Genomic DNA, 15,783 nt, shown 5'->3' with positions numbered 1-15,783 from the left:
ATATAAGAGAAGCTAAATGATTGCTTTGACAAAGTTCCTGCTACCTAAACTATCTGTTAGCCAGACATCATCACATTCATTTGCAGTGGTGTTGTGAACACGAAACCTGGACTTCTACAAACTGGAGCCATATCAGTTTTGGGTTGGTCTGGGCTTAAAAATAGGCGTCTGTTTTTTTAATGCTATATTTATTTTATATAAAGCTATGGCATGATCATTACAATATAGCAATGTAACAAATCAAATTTTATTTGTTTTTTAAATAAAAGTTGCACAAGTTAGAATGTTATAATCACGCAGCTCTGTGGTTCACGCACACGTGAGCTCCTCCACTTGTCCGCATTTGACTTGCAGCACTGTGTGTAGCTGTTCTAAGAAAAAAAAAAATTCTTAAATAATAAGGTCTATGCTTCTTCTGTGTTGCAATGTTAATTAACATCATTCTGAACAGATTTTGCTTATTTAAACAGCCTGAAAACGTTTTTAAAAAGCTCAGTTTTAACGCTCTACTTACTAAAAAAATGTCAGGTTTAAATTAGGCTCATAATAACAGTTTATAGAGCAGGTCAGGTTGGGCTCAGGCAGAACGTGCACAGGCTCAGACTGGGTCGATCTGGATTTTTTGGGCTCGATCTAAGGTCTAATCCGTATATCCAATCTCAATGCTCAACTATATCTGATCTTATTATACCCACGCTTGAGACGACAGAAAGGGGTACAAGACCCTTCTTGTTTTCAATAGTATAAGTTTTCCTCAACAATAATGAACTATTCACTTTAATATTGTAATCAGAAATCTAATCGAAATGATTCCCTACTACATTAAAAGCAAAATAAACTTCTTTTTTTAATAGTAATCCTTGATTCTGGCAGAAACATGGGTAAACCTATGCTGTGTGTGTGGGAGAGCATTATCCCGCTGAAAAACACCAGTTGGAGCATAAAAAACAGTGGATAAACAGGTGTCCCAATACTTTTTGAACCCTTTTATTGTTAAGCTTAGCAAGGAACTGATATAGCAACATCTTCTGTAACCCAGTCAGAGAAAGAAAAGAAAGTACCACACTCGAAGCCTTCAAACCTTAAAACAACTTCCTTTTATTTACTGCGGTTTAATGCTATGTCTATATCAGGTATAACTGATCTGATAGGCTTAAAATAGTAGCTTGATCTCTCCTTTTCTTTCTTTATTTTCCTTTATGTTTGCATATTCTGTATTTCCATCTGTGTAGATGCCTCTTACCAGAACACTGCGACTGATCTGCTTTAACAGCGTCTGGAGAAACGTATTGCTTATTACTGGGGGAAAGCCAGATGGAACCAGCCAAGCAAAACAAAGTGAAAGTCTTTTCTAAGGCTACTGGTCTGTGAACAGCAATAAATTGAATATTTATTTCTCATTAGGGTTTAGATGATACTGCGTAAGAACTGTAAAGTGCTTTGTGTGCCTATAATCTCAGCAACACAAACATACATAAAAAAACAGCATTATTTTAAAAAGTAGTAAATAATTAAGAAAAATAATTTGCTTCTTTATAGCACACAGTTTTCTCACCTCTCACTCATTCATAGTAAATATATGACGCAAAAGTGCTGACTGCAATCCTTGCTTCAATAAATACACAATCATATTTATAATTAGAAACAGTTTTCATATGGCTTCTCTTCATTATTCCACAACAAACATTTACACACTAAAATCCTTTCACTTATAAGAATAAATTTAACGACATGAATTATACATTTAAATATTCTCCAATATATTTAACAGACAGTTGTGCTGGACTTGAATCCTTTTAAAACTTCTGGCTGCTGTTTCCCTTGAAGAATTTGTCAATGGTGTGTCTCGAGCTAATGGCTTTGCTCTTCTTTGAAGGAGGATTGGGAGATGATCCTCGCCTGCAGGGAAAGAGGAACACGCGCACACACACCTTGTAGTACTACACTGCACAGGTCACAAAACAAATACATTTAAGTGTCTATAAAACAATTCTGGAGTTGTTCTTAAATGATCTGTCTAAATACAGTAGCTCAAATATAGTCCTCACATACAGAATGTGTGTTAAAAGAATCTAACCTTTTGCTTTTTCCTCTTGCACTCAGAGCCTTTTCACTATCTGCAAAATACACACAAAAAGAGTTAAACCAAGAAATTGCAGAGAATTTACACAGACATGTCAAATGTTATTAGTAGTAAATTGTAAAAATGTAAGCAGCTGTTAGTCACATGAAAGAGTGTGTATTGGTGATAACACAAATATAATTTGTAAAGGTAATTAATATGAATTAATTATTATTCTGTATCAACATAAGTGTCATTAAAACAAAACACGGTAACTGATTTAATTTGGATATATTTTACTGCCACTAACAGGCACAATTTTGGAATAGAATTATATTATATAATAATACAATATAGAGTTTAATATAATAATAAATAAATAATAAATAAATAATAAATAATAAAAGCCAAATGGCATTTTGAAAAAATTATTATTATTATTATTATTATTTTTTTTTTTTTTACAAAAACCCCATACAGACAAAATTCTAACTGCATGATGGGAAAAATAAGAGTTTGCAAAATGGAACTGACATTCTATGAATCTTTTTATAAAAGGTTTATGTATTAACAGACAGGCTAAAGAAAATACTGCTACTGCTACTGGCCCACAAGTCCAATATTGGCACAGACCTCAAACCATTTTTTTACGGAGAACCTGATCCAATACAAATAGAGCTAGCTTATTGACTTATCGTACAATAAATGAACATGACCTCAATAATATTTGATAATCATGATATTGCCTGTTGTGTTTATTTGTATTTGTATTGTTTTTTTTTTACATATATAACAGTGAACAGTATTTTAGCCAGTCAATAGCTTCAATAACTGTGATTCCATACGTGCATAGTGTGGACTGCAGTAGATGAAGAAAAAAAACATAGCTTTTTTTAAACTATTATTAATTACAAATGTTGTGGTCTTTAAAAGGGTATAAATGCTTTGTTATGCTATGCCATTGCCATTAATTGGTCTTAAAGTGACAATATTGATTATCGCAATTGTTTCTGGAACAAAATATACAGCTCTGTAAAAAAAAAAAGAGACCACTTAAAATTGATAAGTTTCTTTGATTTTTACCAAATTGAAAACCTCTGGAATATAATCAAGAGGAAGATGGATGATCACAAGACATCAAACCAAACTGAACTGCTTGAATTTTTGCACCAGGCGTAAAGGCAAGTTATTTAAAAGCAGTGTGTAAGACTGGTGGAGGAGAACATGATGCCAAGATGCATGAAAACTGTGATTAAAAACCAGGGTTATTCCACCAAATATTGATTTCTGAAACTTTGTGAATATAAATTTGTTTTCTTTGCATTATTTGAGGTCTGAAAGCTCTGCATCTTTTTTCAACCATTTCTCATTTTCTGCATATAAATGCTCTAAATTACAATATTTTTATTTGGAATTTGGGAGAAATCTTGTCCGTAGTTTATAGAAAAAACAATGTTCAATTTACACAAGTTTATACCTATAAATACCAAAATCAGAGAAACTGATTCAGAAACTGAAGTAGTCTCTTATTTTTTTCCAGAGCTGTATATAACAGTGAACAGTATATTAGCCAGTCATGCTTCAACTGACCAATGCTTCAATGACTGTGACTTCATACACACAGTATGAACTGCAGTAGGTAAAGAAAAATATATAGCTATGTTTCCCAAAGTATTATTAATCACAAGTGTTGTGGTCTTTTAAAATTGCTTTGTTATGCTTGTTATTCTATTATCATTAAGTTTATCATTAACTTTTAATGGTCTTAAAATGATAAGTAATGATAGTATTGATTATTGCAAATCTGAAATCTGAAACCCAAAATCAGAATTTATTTTACTTTATTTTTTGAAAAACACTCACCTCTGGCCTTCCCTAGCGATACTGGAGGAACAGATTCTCTGAGCTCCAGCAAAACCTCCTGGTTAAGGCACATGTCCACATGATGGTTGAAGAGAGTGAGGTCGTCTGTATCCTGAGCCTGGTTGCACACTGGACACGTCAAAGTGGAGACTTTTTTCGCATTCACTGTCTTTATTCCAACTTCATCAGAATGAGTAGAATTCTGTGGTAAGGCGTTGGATCCAGAGTCTTTCAGGAGAACATGAGGCTCATTGGGCGGGAGTGAACGACTTTCATCTTTAGAGTCTTTAGAGCATTTTAAAAATGGTGTTAAACTGGCATTCTTATTATTTTCAAACTCAAACTTTGTTGGCATGCCATTTGTTTTTTTTAACATGCCATTACTCAAAGTTTTTAGTGCAGCACTACTGCTGCTGCTTTCTGAGCTTGGATTTGTGGTGGCTGTGGAATGAGAAGACCCTGGCTGATCCAATTGTTCCATTGGATCCGGGATGTGTAAGTATTTTCCGTGGACATCCAGATCCTGATCTATATCTGTGGAAGTTCTATTATCATTCAGTGCACTGCTGCCTTTAAGGCACTCGTCTAAGTGTTGGTTGAACGCTGTGAGGTCTGTGGTTTTTATTTCTTTGAAGCAAACAGGGCATGTGAAGCACTGCTCCATATTTGTTTTGGTTGATGATTGTGTGTCCATGTGTGTAGACTCATTTGCACGTGATGCTGTATTTGTTTTAGATGAAGATTCTCCACAAGTCTGCAATGATTCTGCATTTGCTGGTCTCATAAATCCAGAAGTATGGGGTTCTGTGGTAGAACATGGTTCATCCATAGACACAGAATGATGTTCTTGCTCAGACTGGTGCTGCTGTTGCTGCTGCAACCTCTTCGTAAGCGCCCTTTGGAAAAAGGTCTGTTGCTGAGGTTCTCTGGCACCTTCAGATTCGTTTCCCCACTTACTGAAAGGTCTAGAGGTCTCTACCACCACCGAAGGACCTCTGGTGTCTGCAGATTGTTGCTTTAGAGCACTGACGCTAGATTCTGACACACCACTCACTTCAGATTGTAAAATTCCTAAAACTCTGGGAGCTGGTGTTGATCTGCTGGTATCTGACCCCATCTTTAGAAATCCCACTATGCTCTTCTGCTGGGGCTGTTTGTCATCAGCACTGACGAAGCTCGAGACACGAACACCTATCAAAAAACAAACAAACAAAAAAAACAACAGAAAAATCCTTAAAAATTTCAGAAGAACAGGAACATTTCCAGATCTCGGGTTGTCACAGCTCGACCCTCAATAAAGCACTTTTTCACAGTGACTAATAGAGTTATCAGGATTGTCTACTGATGCAGAAAAGCGCCTTTCATGATTGTGCTAATAACCATCTCACTGAAGTTAATCACTGGAGTTATTACTGAGCCTAATGACAGGAAAAAATCAATTCTGCCAGCAAAAAGACTCCGGCAAACTACTGTGGTAAATCTGATGGAGCTACATGAGCTGTGAAGAGCTTTTAATGAGTGTACTACGACAAATTATACATCTAGATGAGTAAATATAAGAAGGAAAATCACGAAACCATGGAATTGACACTGAGAATCCATTGAGAACTCAGCAGGTTCATAAAATATTAACATATTTCAAATTAAAGGATACACCTTTACATAACAGTTAAAAGTGGCCCAAACCTGTCTGAACAACAAGAGGTGGGAATCCCAGGGCATCTCATGATACAATATTACAAAACATTGCCCACAATAACAATCAAATTATGATACAGTGATTTTGCGATACAATATATTGCAAGACTGTTACTAATGAGGATAAAATACTGCTAAATAAGCAAATACCAGTAATTATGGATTTATTGGTGTCAGTTTCACAGAATTTGACAACAATAGTTTAGCCAATTCATGTGAATGATAAAATATGTTTCAATAAAATATCAATATTTGACACCATGTATTGATACAATTGAAATAATTCATACATCATTATATCGAGTGCAAATAGCAAAAAATGTGTTAATAAAATCTAATACATATCTGATTCGTGTTAATCCGAATCAGTCTGAAAAGCCAGATTGAAAATGGACAGCAGCAGTAAGGTTTCAGTGGCAGAATAACTAGGTAATAAACCTCAATGAAGTTTAATACGCAGTACAGTGCAGATGCTTTAGGCACCTAAACATTATTTAGAATGATTTATCTCACAAATACTACCAGAAGACATCAGAATACATGGACGTAAACATAGATACAGTACAAAGCAAAGCAGAAGTACTAAATAGAGCTAGTTTAAAGAAAAATGCCTTGTTCCAGATTTCTGCTAGATGTATTCAATTCTATCCCCCCCGATTTAACACTCAGAAATAAGAACTGATTTACCAAACCTGTTTGTAATATGATAAAACAACAATAACAATAATTCTCATGAAGAGTCTCATGAAGAGAGCCTTGGAGATGTTTTAATGAACACAGTGATGTAAAATGGCTGCTTTTTGTATGATTCTAATTTACTGTAATAGTGTTTTACTGAGTAAATAAACACTCACCTCTCAGATAAAGAGTTATTTCACTCAAAAGTTTCAAAAGTATCTAAATATTTGTAACCTACTTTATATATTTAAAATATATAAATATACACATACATTTTATATTTAATATATTAAATATATGACATAAATGTGAAATTAATTATTAAATCAAATTAAAAAAAAAACAAAAGAGATGACAATGACAAATTGGATTTAGGGCACTTTTTTCAGCTGTATGAACATAGCCAAAGAAACAAAACAAGAAAATAGAAAAACAAAGCTAGATACCCATTAGTCTCAGCCTCAGTGGCTGTGGGCTGACGTTATCAATCTCGGCCTTTAGAAGATCTTTGGCAGCAGTGAAAATTTCCTCTTCAGTGCAGACAGCGCACTGCAAAGTGAACGCTTTGGTCTTCACCTCAAACTTCACATTCTTCAATTTTAAGGTGACGGTTTTGCCCTATATGAGAGATTGCACGATGACAATGTATTAATTCTAAATTCTGACAAAAAAACAAGAAGCTAAGCTAAAATATTAACCTATAATAATTATAAATAAGTACTTTCTAAAACATAACAGCAGTTTAAATAAAATAAAAATAAACTGAATGTCTTTTATTATTTGTTTGCTGTTTATATAATGATCAGTATCATTTGGTCTCCGGACATTTATTCTGAAATTTGAACATCACATTAACAAAAAGAGGAGCATGTCCTGTCGTTCTTTTTCCTTTTTAGTCTGTAAACCGATATCTGTGTCAGTGACATCATAACTACAATCAGAGGAGACATTTACATTTGCAATGTACTGATATTTTATAAGTAAACATGCTCAGTAATATGTTGTGCCCAGGTATTTTTGACACAGAGACACAGTGTAAGTGCAATCAGCCCTTACCTGTTCTAATCACACTAATGCCCCTAATTTATAACTAATCTTGTTGACTATGCTGACTAATCATTGCAACCTTATTATAAATAATATACCTGCTTTCTATACTCAAAAGCTGTACCTTAAGGCCCTCCTTCTGCAGGTCCTTTGCTAAGTCTTGACAGAGATCCCGGCATAGAGAATACTGCTCCTCAGCGTCGCTCATCTCTGCAAATGTCCTTAAAAAAATAAAATAAATAAAGAAATAAATAAATCATGGGTCATCCTAGGTCAAAACTAGTGCTGGCCAATTATGGCCTAAAAACATAATCTTCTATTTTTTACACAAAAATAATCAATCGATTTTCAATTATTTAAAACTTTCAAAACTTCAAAAAACTCAAAGAACAAGCTGTTTGGAGTATAAACCGGTAAATCACACTTTATTATTAGAAATGGATCATCAGCTATAGATGTTACCTTTCTGTGCTCATGCTTTTCCTCTCCGAATCTCTGGAATATAAAAATGAACAAACATAATTTTGTTCCATAAATTCTGTTTAGTATAAGAATTAAATATAATAACAGTAAACATAATGACGACAGCTTTTTCAATAACTTGTTATTTTTTTCAAGTTAGTTCGACTAAAATACTACACAATTGTAGATATGAGATACGGTACCAGTTAAAGGTTTGGACACACTCCTATTTAATATTCTTTATTAAATTAATTTTTTAAATTGTAGACTATTTTTTAAAGTCATGGAAGCAATCAAGACATAAGGAATTACATAGTAAACAAACAAAGAAAAATGTTTGAACTCCACAATCCCCCTAACCTAAACCCAAATGAGATGTGCCAACTTAGAATAATTTAATGTATAAAACAAAAATAATTCTGCATGTGTTTCGGTATAGATTTAATAACTTCATTATAAAATTTTCAATGTAGAAAATTATAAAATGAAAGAAAATACACTTAATGAAAAGAGCTGTGTCCAAATATTTGATTGACTGATTTTGAACTGCATGTATTTGTTACCTTCATAAATATTAATTCTCACCGAATTCATTTGTACTAATAAAACAAAGAACAAAGCAAAACATATATATTTTTTGCAAATAAATATTAGTAGCAGTTTTTTTTTCTGGAAGTATTTTCTCATTATTAATAAGATATACAGACAGAGCAAGCCAGACCTACACACCTCTCTATGTGAGTAGAGCCGAGCCCAAGTGAGATTTGGATGAAATGGTGCCAGGATGTGTCAGAGAAGAGCAGGGAGAGCATTGCCATCTGCTGGGCAAGTTGGGCACAGCTCACAATTCCCAGAGCAGCCAGCATCTTTTCCGTCACTTTCCCGATCCCAGAAACCTGAAATACCAAAGCTGTGTTCAGACCTACTGACTTACTGAGAGTCAGTAATTATTACTATCATTATTAGAAGAACTAAATAAAAGTGGGCGTCAACCTTCCGAACAGGCAGGTCTTGGATAAAGTCCATCACAGCCTGTCTCTCAGGGGGAATCCTGTACTGTCCATTGGGCTTGTTCTTGTCACTGCATACTTTTGCAAGCATCATATTTGGAGCGATACCTGCAGAAATAAATGACAATGTCACCATAAACGTTTGTAAAAAAATATAATGCTCATTGTATTTATTGCTAATTTTACCTGTTTTCTCCCTAATATGAAACGCCATCCAATTTTTTATATGAACTCCCCTTAGTAATCACTAATAATACCCCCAACTGTAGGAGAGTGAAGACTACATGTCAAGTCAACCACCCACTGTTTTCAAACTGCCTCTAAAGCAGCAATACTGAAAAGCCAGCTCTGATACACCAGCCAACAGAGGCCTGTGCTGATCAACATTACATTAGGAGTGACCTGGGGAGAGAGCGCCATCTACCATCCCCAAGATTGAGCAAGGGTATCTGAGCTCTCTCAGACTCCGGCCACTGATGGCAAGTAGCCTTGAGCCTAGGAGCCTAGGAGTCTTTTGACAATTACATTACATACATTATTTACCTGTTATTTAAAAGTCAGGAATTCAGCTTTTGTTTTCTATGATATTATCTATGGTATTAGTGAACTTACAAACAGAAATATATATATATATTTTCTAATACATGTAACATGTAAAATAACTTTAAGGCTAGAGAGCCAGAATGCTGCACTCACACCAATAGTTATGGAGATTATGAATAAAAGCATCACCTGCGCTTGCAGTCAATGAAGTTTTTTGTTCAATTCTGAAGCGCATCTCCCTCACAGCCTCTTCAGGACTTGTCCCAAAAACCTCCCCTTTTCCACCAGGAACTGGAAATGTAGGAGAAGCAGTTGGACTGTCTTCAAACAGGACTGGGGAGAGAGTATCTGTTTCTGCCTCAGTCTCTGTGCTGGGTTTATCTGAATGTTTTGTAGAAATAAGGGAAGAAAAATACATGAAACCAGGTTGTCATTTTGGTCCTAAAATATTTTACATTTCCACAAGGCTTCTATTCAATGCAGCACGTAAAACTCTTCAATAACTAAAAAAGTGCATTTCCTGAAGGAAAACAAAATAACTGCACAGCTGAATAGGTAAAATGAAGTATAAGAACACAACAAACAAATGAATGCAGGTCAGTATGACTGTAGATTAAAGCTTAGAGAGCTGCAATGAGGTAGTTCATGAAGGCCCCTGCCATGGAAAAAAATGAACAACTAGGAATGAAGGAGAGAAAAAAAAAACTACAAATAGACAAGTGCAGGTCTGCTTGGATATGGATTAGAGTTTGTTTTACCTGCCCTGACTTGAATTTGGGTGTCTCTATTGGGACACACAAACTCTATGATTTGGGCATGTGTGAAAATGAATGGAAGTGAAGCAATGATGAGAAATGATGGATTAAAAAAATAGAAACAACAAAAAGACAAGCATGGGACAAAACAACAGTGAATTTGTTCTCTGACACACCATCTTAAATGGTGTGTCAAGCTGAATCTACAGTAGTTGGCTGTGCACAGTTGCACTCCATTAATTCTTAATGGAAATAAAATTTAGATGTTAGTGTAGTTTATAGAAAAATGTGTCCAATCAAAACGCAAAAGGTGTAAACACAATTCATACAATTAGACCGAAAAACCTAAAGCTGGAAAATGTTATCTTAAAAATTGTGTAACAAGACAATAAATATGAAGAAAATAACAATAGTTATTGAACATAAGTTTTATGTTCTAAAGTGTTTAAAGAAAAAGCAGCTGTGTAAACACTACAGTGTCTTCTACACATGAATTTTCATTCATAGCAGCACCTCCTTCAGAATTTCCTTCATTGATAGGGTATGTTCTCATAGACTCAGGCCAGTGCTGTCTCTGCTCCAGATGGTCAGTGATGTCCAGATAGGCTTCATCTAAACTCATAGGCAGAAAGTGAGGATCATAATCGGCAAAAACCTCCCGCACCTAACAAACAACAAAACACATAAAAAGCACTATGTAAGATTGTGCAAGAATTCACAGTAAAATAGAAAAGACTGTGGCAGAATAGAAACATGTTACCAGTTACCTGTTCACTCACTGCTCTGTATTTGGCAAAGTTGAGTGGAACAATGACCAAATTTGGGCACAGTTTCTTGGCAATGAAGCCTGGCATGGCCGCACGGACACCGTACCTCCTGGCGTAGTAGTTGGACGTGGACTGAAATAGTAAGACATGTTACAGATACATGTCCATCAGATACAATCTTGATATAGTGACACAGCACACATGCAGCTTCAATTATTTTAAAGAAGTGTTGTGCAATATGACAATATTTTATCATATAGTCAATTATTTTCTTATCGTTTTGACAATATGCTTTGGAAAATGTACATTTTTCACTAAAAGGAACAAATCGTTGAGGGCTATATTCTCGGTCTGGGAAGGCAATTCCTTATCTGTTTATAGTGTGAAGGCCATTCCAAAAGCTCAGTTTGTCTATTTTCCATACACTTTTCAGCTTCAGTCTTTTAATAGAAAATTTGCACATTCCGGATGAAAAGAAAATAAATATATACTGTAATAGACAGGCAAAATGCTTATATACGTAATTATCTAATATTTTTAAAGTGTTTTCGCACATCTTAACTTAACGGTGCTAATAATTCCAGATAACATACTATTACAGAATAAGCCATTCATTTTCATTTTAAGAAGGAAACTGACTTTGACATTTTTGTTATTTCAGTATATTGAGGACATCATCAGAGAGCCACTAAGAGCCACTAAACCCTAAACTATATATATTTTTTATTAACAGCTGAAATGTGTTCCTTTAAAGTTATGAAACAAACCAGCCCTGCTTCAATTTTTATAAACGTTTCCTAACCTTTATTGTGTATTTCCGCCTCTGCAGCGGCCTCTAAGTTTCATCTGTGCTATAGGCGAGAATGATGTGTCAATCAATCAATCAATCAATCAATCAATCAATAATACTGCTCCCTAGTGATGCCCAACAATCTGCATCTTACTGCTACCAGAGGCACACTGCTGCTGCAGCTCAGCCAATTAGCTCTCCCTCCTGCCCCAACTCTAAACCCATACATCATCCAGTGCCCCTTCCCAAACTACTCCACGCATTTTTTTTTTTGCATTTTTTAATTTAAGCTAAGGGTGGAGTCAGCTAAAATCAGGGGGTTTAATGCCCATTTAAAGAACACTGGCCCAAATTTACATTTCATTACAGAGGATGTAATAAATCACTGGACTATGCATGAAACAGTTTAAATAGCACAGCATATTGAACTGTATTAAAAGCAGTTTTAAGAATCTGTCACATTTCAATATACTGTATCATAAAAATGTCTTTAAATATTATTATATAATATTTTACCATACTGCCCAGTTCTAGTTTAAAGTCAAATGGCAGTAAAGCTTATATGTAAAGGACAAACAAGTATGCTATTAATTGGACCTAAAAGTGTCCTTACCAGCATGCTCATGGATCCCACAGCCATGGGCTTGTCTTTCAGTTCTGGACAGTCTCTCATCTCCACAGCAGCATAAAATGCATCCATGTCCACGTGCACAATCACCCGACTCAGGTTCCGACCCCTTTCCAGTTCCGCACTCAGCTTCTCTACCTGTCAAACAGACACATTTTTAAATCTACATTAACGGATCTCTGAGCAACAAAGTAAACAAAAAAACAAATCACAGAACATAGGATTAAAAACTGAATTACCTCAATTTGAGCATTCTGAATCTGCTGCTCAGTGAGCTTAGTTTTCTGCTGCAATATCTTTTCAATACACTGGTTTACCTGCTGCTCCTTTTTCAACTCGTTCTCATAGAATCTGGAGCCCTGCAATACAGATACAAGATTAGATTTTCTGTAAACTTGTTATGGGAAGTTTCCTGGATAGAGATTAAGCCTAGTCTTGGACTACACATCATTCTGAACTACATTTTTTTTTAAAGGAAAATATAGTCTATGGCTGCGTCCAGAAATTTTTGCTACTACCCCTCCCCTTTAATTTGATGTGGTCTACTGATGGTCTGAGTCAATCACAGCAGTCGCTTTCAGCTCCCCCTACACTGCCCAGCCAATCACAGCTGCTACAAAACCTAAAGACAGATAAACTGATATAACTGTGTTAATTGTGGATATTGAATTATTTCATTTTATTTATTTATTTAGTTTTACTTGTTTATAAGTAGTGACGATATATGTTATACAGTCATGTAACTGTTTTAGTGAAGTTTTATTATTTCTACACATACACAATTTGAAAAATTAATTAATAAATAATTACATTCTTTAAGAAAGTTTGCTTGTTTATTCTGTGGGTTTGACCACAGTGATGTGACTCCAGAATCCCAAACATTTTCGCTTCAGGGGGAATTTTAAGTGGCTTCTTTCGTCTCCTCCTGTACAAAATCAGTTTCCGCGTCACAGAGGAGAAGAGGATCAATAGAAGAAAAAAAATTCTGGGGTTTCTGAACGCAGCCTATGATTATCTTTTTAGACTGGGAAACTAATATCTTATCCCTCAGACTGTTTATGTTAATCCTGGGGCTATATGTCTCAGAGAATTCATTTTGGAAATATTTTCACTGGTGCACACTTTCCACATAAAGCTACATTAAAAAAAAAAAAACCTAACCCTAAAAAAAAAACGTGTCAGCAAAAAATAGAATTTAGCAAATTTCACTAACATTCCAAGGCCACTCTATACCGTAAGGTTTAGGATCTTATAATGCAAAATTATTTTACAAAACAGCAGCAAACTGAGCCATTTAACCACAAACAATTCAAATAATCAGCAAACCTTGGACGTCTCAAGGATGATCTTGTTGATTTTGTCTCTGTCCAGGCCCTCCATACCAGCCTTGTTGTCATTAAGTGCCATTCTGGAGAGCAGGACACTCTGGTCGGCGCTGACCGATCCTGCATTGCTTGCATTGGGCTCCATCTTTCCAACAGCAGTTGATGATACAGCTGGAGCTGGTCACTCATCTAACCTGAGGATTACACACAAAAATAACATCTACAGACCTAAGAAACATGAACAAACTCCAAGAAAGAAAAACCAAGTAGAAAGCCAACTCGAGTGTCTGTGCCACTCATGCTCTACAGTATTCTCTGCACTTACAACTTCTTCCTAGAATACTGTTTATCATATATTAGTCTACTCACAATTCACAATGACTATTCTCCTCCATAGGGAGGCATGAAGTGCTGTAAGATTTTCCAGGAAAAACACTGCACTGACTTTAGACTTAATATAACACAGTGGACGTTTCATTTTCCAGCAGCACTTGGAACACTGACCACACTACCAAAAGTACCAATTCAAATCAAATCAAATCAAATTTATTTTTATAGCGCTTTTTACAACTGGTGTTGGCACAAAGCAGCTTTACAGAAACATGATTACAGGACAAAGAGTCAGGCAAAAGATTAAACATAGAAAATACATAATACAGAACCCCCAGTGAGCGCGGAGGCAAGGAAAAACTCCCTCAGAGCTGCAGGAGGAGGAAGAAACCTTGGGAGGACCAAGACTCACATTAAAGGGGGGACCATCCTACCACTGGTCAACCAGCTTGGTTTGATGGTTTGTGATCATCCATCTTCCTCTCGATTATATTCCAGAGGTTTTTAATTTGGTAAAATCAAGGAAACTCATAATTTTTAGGTGGTCTCTTTTTTTCCAGAGCTGTATGTTAAATTAAATTTTGTAGTTTTAGTCCATCAGCTTGCTACTGCTTGTCAATCTTGGTCACACTGGTTGTTCAGCTTGATAAATTTGATAATTCCTGTAGACCAGCCAGATACATCATCAAACTCTAGCAAAAATATAACATAGCTAGCGTTAGTTAGTTTCCCTAAGCTGGTCTACCAAGTTGGTCAGTATAACTAACTTAAGTCAATATTTTTCAGTAGGGTATAACGTTAGCTAGTTAACGTTAGTCATTTCTTAACATGAGTAAAAACAACTAAGAACTTTAGCTAGAAGACTGTTAACTCTTTCTTTGATTTCTTATTTCTCTGTTCTTAATTCAGTAAAATAAATAACACGAAACAGCCCAGTTCCGTGTTAAATCTGATAAAACTGAGACCAGATACTCAGGAGTGTTGTGTTTATACCGGTTAGTTAGCAGTGATAGTAATGCTAACGCTAAAGCTAATTTAACTTATCCTAGCAACGAACTGCCAACTAACTAACCTAGCTAATCCACTGAAACCGCTCATTCTAAAACCCTGACTGTTAAAACACCGCGGACACATAGCGCAGGAGATAAAGATATATGTTACATTTACCTCAGGGAGAAGAACAGAGATATTTTGACAGCTGAGTTTCATCCGCCGCCATTTTCAAACTTCTTCGAGGTAATAAAGAGAGGTGGAGCTCCGTCATGCCTCCTGCTGTAGAGGAGCAGAAAACAACACGCATACAGCTCCACCAGTTTACCCATGAAATCCTCTGAATCTTTTCATGTTTTAAATTAACCCTCTATGGCATTATATGAAATAACCAAACCATCTTTTGGTTATTTTACCCTTCCATGCCATACCATATTATTTTCCCATAATAATAAAAATAATACCTAATAAAGAAAGCTAATAGTTATAGCTAGCTAATTTGGTTTCACATTAATTTCAAAGTTTCCATTTAATATTTTCATTTGCATGCATGCTGTATGTAGTATGAAGGACCAGAAGCGGAAATAAACAAAGAAAAAATGTGAGGAGTATAAAAATAAATGAAATAGGTTAAAATAAATAGTCTTATATAATATTCACATTTTTTTAGATACTGACTGGGTTTTTATTAGTCATAATCAACAATAAAAAAAATAAACACACCTATATAATATACGAGTTTCACATTTTGAACTAAATTAGTCACTTTTCAATGATATTCTATTTTTTTAGATGCACCTGTATATATGGCCATTTAAAGAAAGAAAATCATTAT

At 35.2% G+C, this 15,783-nt stretch overlaps 1 protein-coding gene across 1 annotated transcript; it reads right to left on the bottom strand.

The window, feature by feature from the left end:
- Nucleotides 1-1,078: 1,078 nt before the first annotated feature.
- On the bottom strand, nucleotides 1,079-15,279 carry polk (polymerase (DNA directed) kappa). The gene is made up of 15 exons (XM_007258310.4): nucleotides 15,126-15,279; nucleotides 13,630-13,822; nucleotides 12,543-12,662; nucleotides 12,289-12,441; nucleotides 10,886-11,017; nucleotides 10,632-10,782; nucleotides 9,553-9,744; nucleotides 8,804-8,928; nucleotides 8,540-8,706; nucleotides 7,811-7,843; nucleotides 7,473-7,569; nucleotides 6,748-6,919; nucleotides 3,926-5,116; nucleotides 2,078-2,117; nucleotides 1,079-1,899 (listed from the first exon to the last, which is right to left on the bottom strand). The coding sequence occupies exons 2-15, from the start codon at nucleotides 13,771-13,773 to the stop codon at nucleotides 1,797-1,799; spliced, it is 2,820 nt and encodes a 939-aa protein (XP_007258372.3). The 5' UTR covers nucleotides 13,774-13,822; nucleotides 15,126-15,279; the 3' UTR covers nucleotides 1,079-1,796.
- Nucleotides 15,280-15,783: the final 504 nt, after the last annotated feature.

This window comes from Astyanax mexicanus, chromosome 22 (assembly GCF_023375975.1).
Source record: "Astyanax mexicanus isolate ESR-SI-001 chromosome 22, AstMex3_surface, whole genome shotgun sequence".
NCBI lineage: Eukaryota > Metazoa > Chordata > Actinopteri > Characiformes > Acestrorhamphidae > Astyanax > Astyanax mexicanus.
The sequence above is the reverse complement of the archived record's forward strand: the minus strand, read 5'-3'. Positions and strand labels throughout refer to the sequence as shown.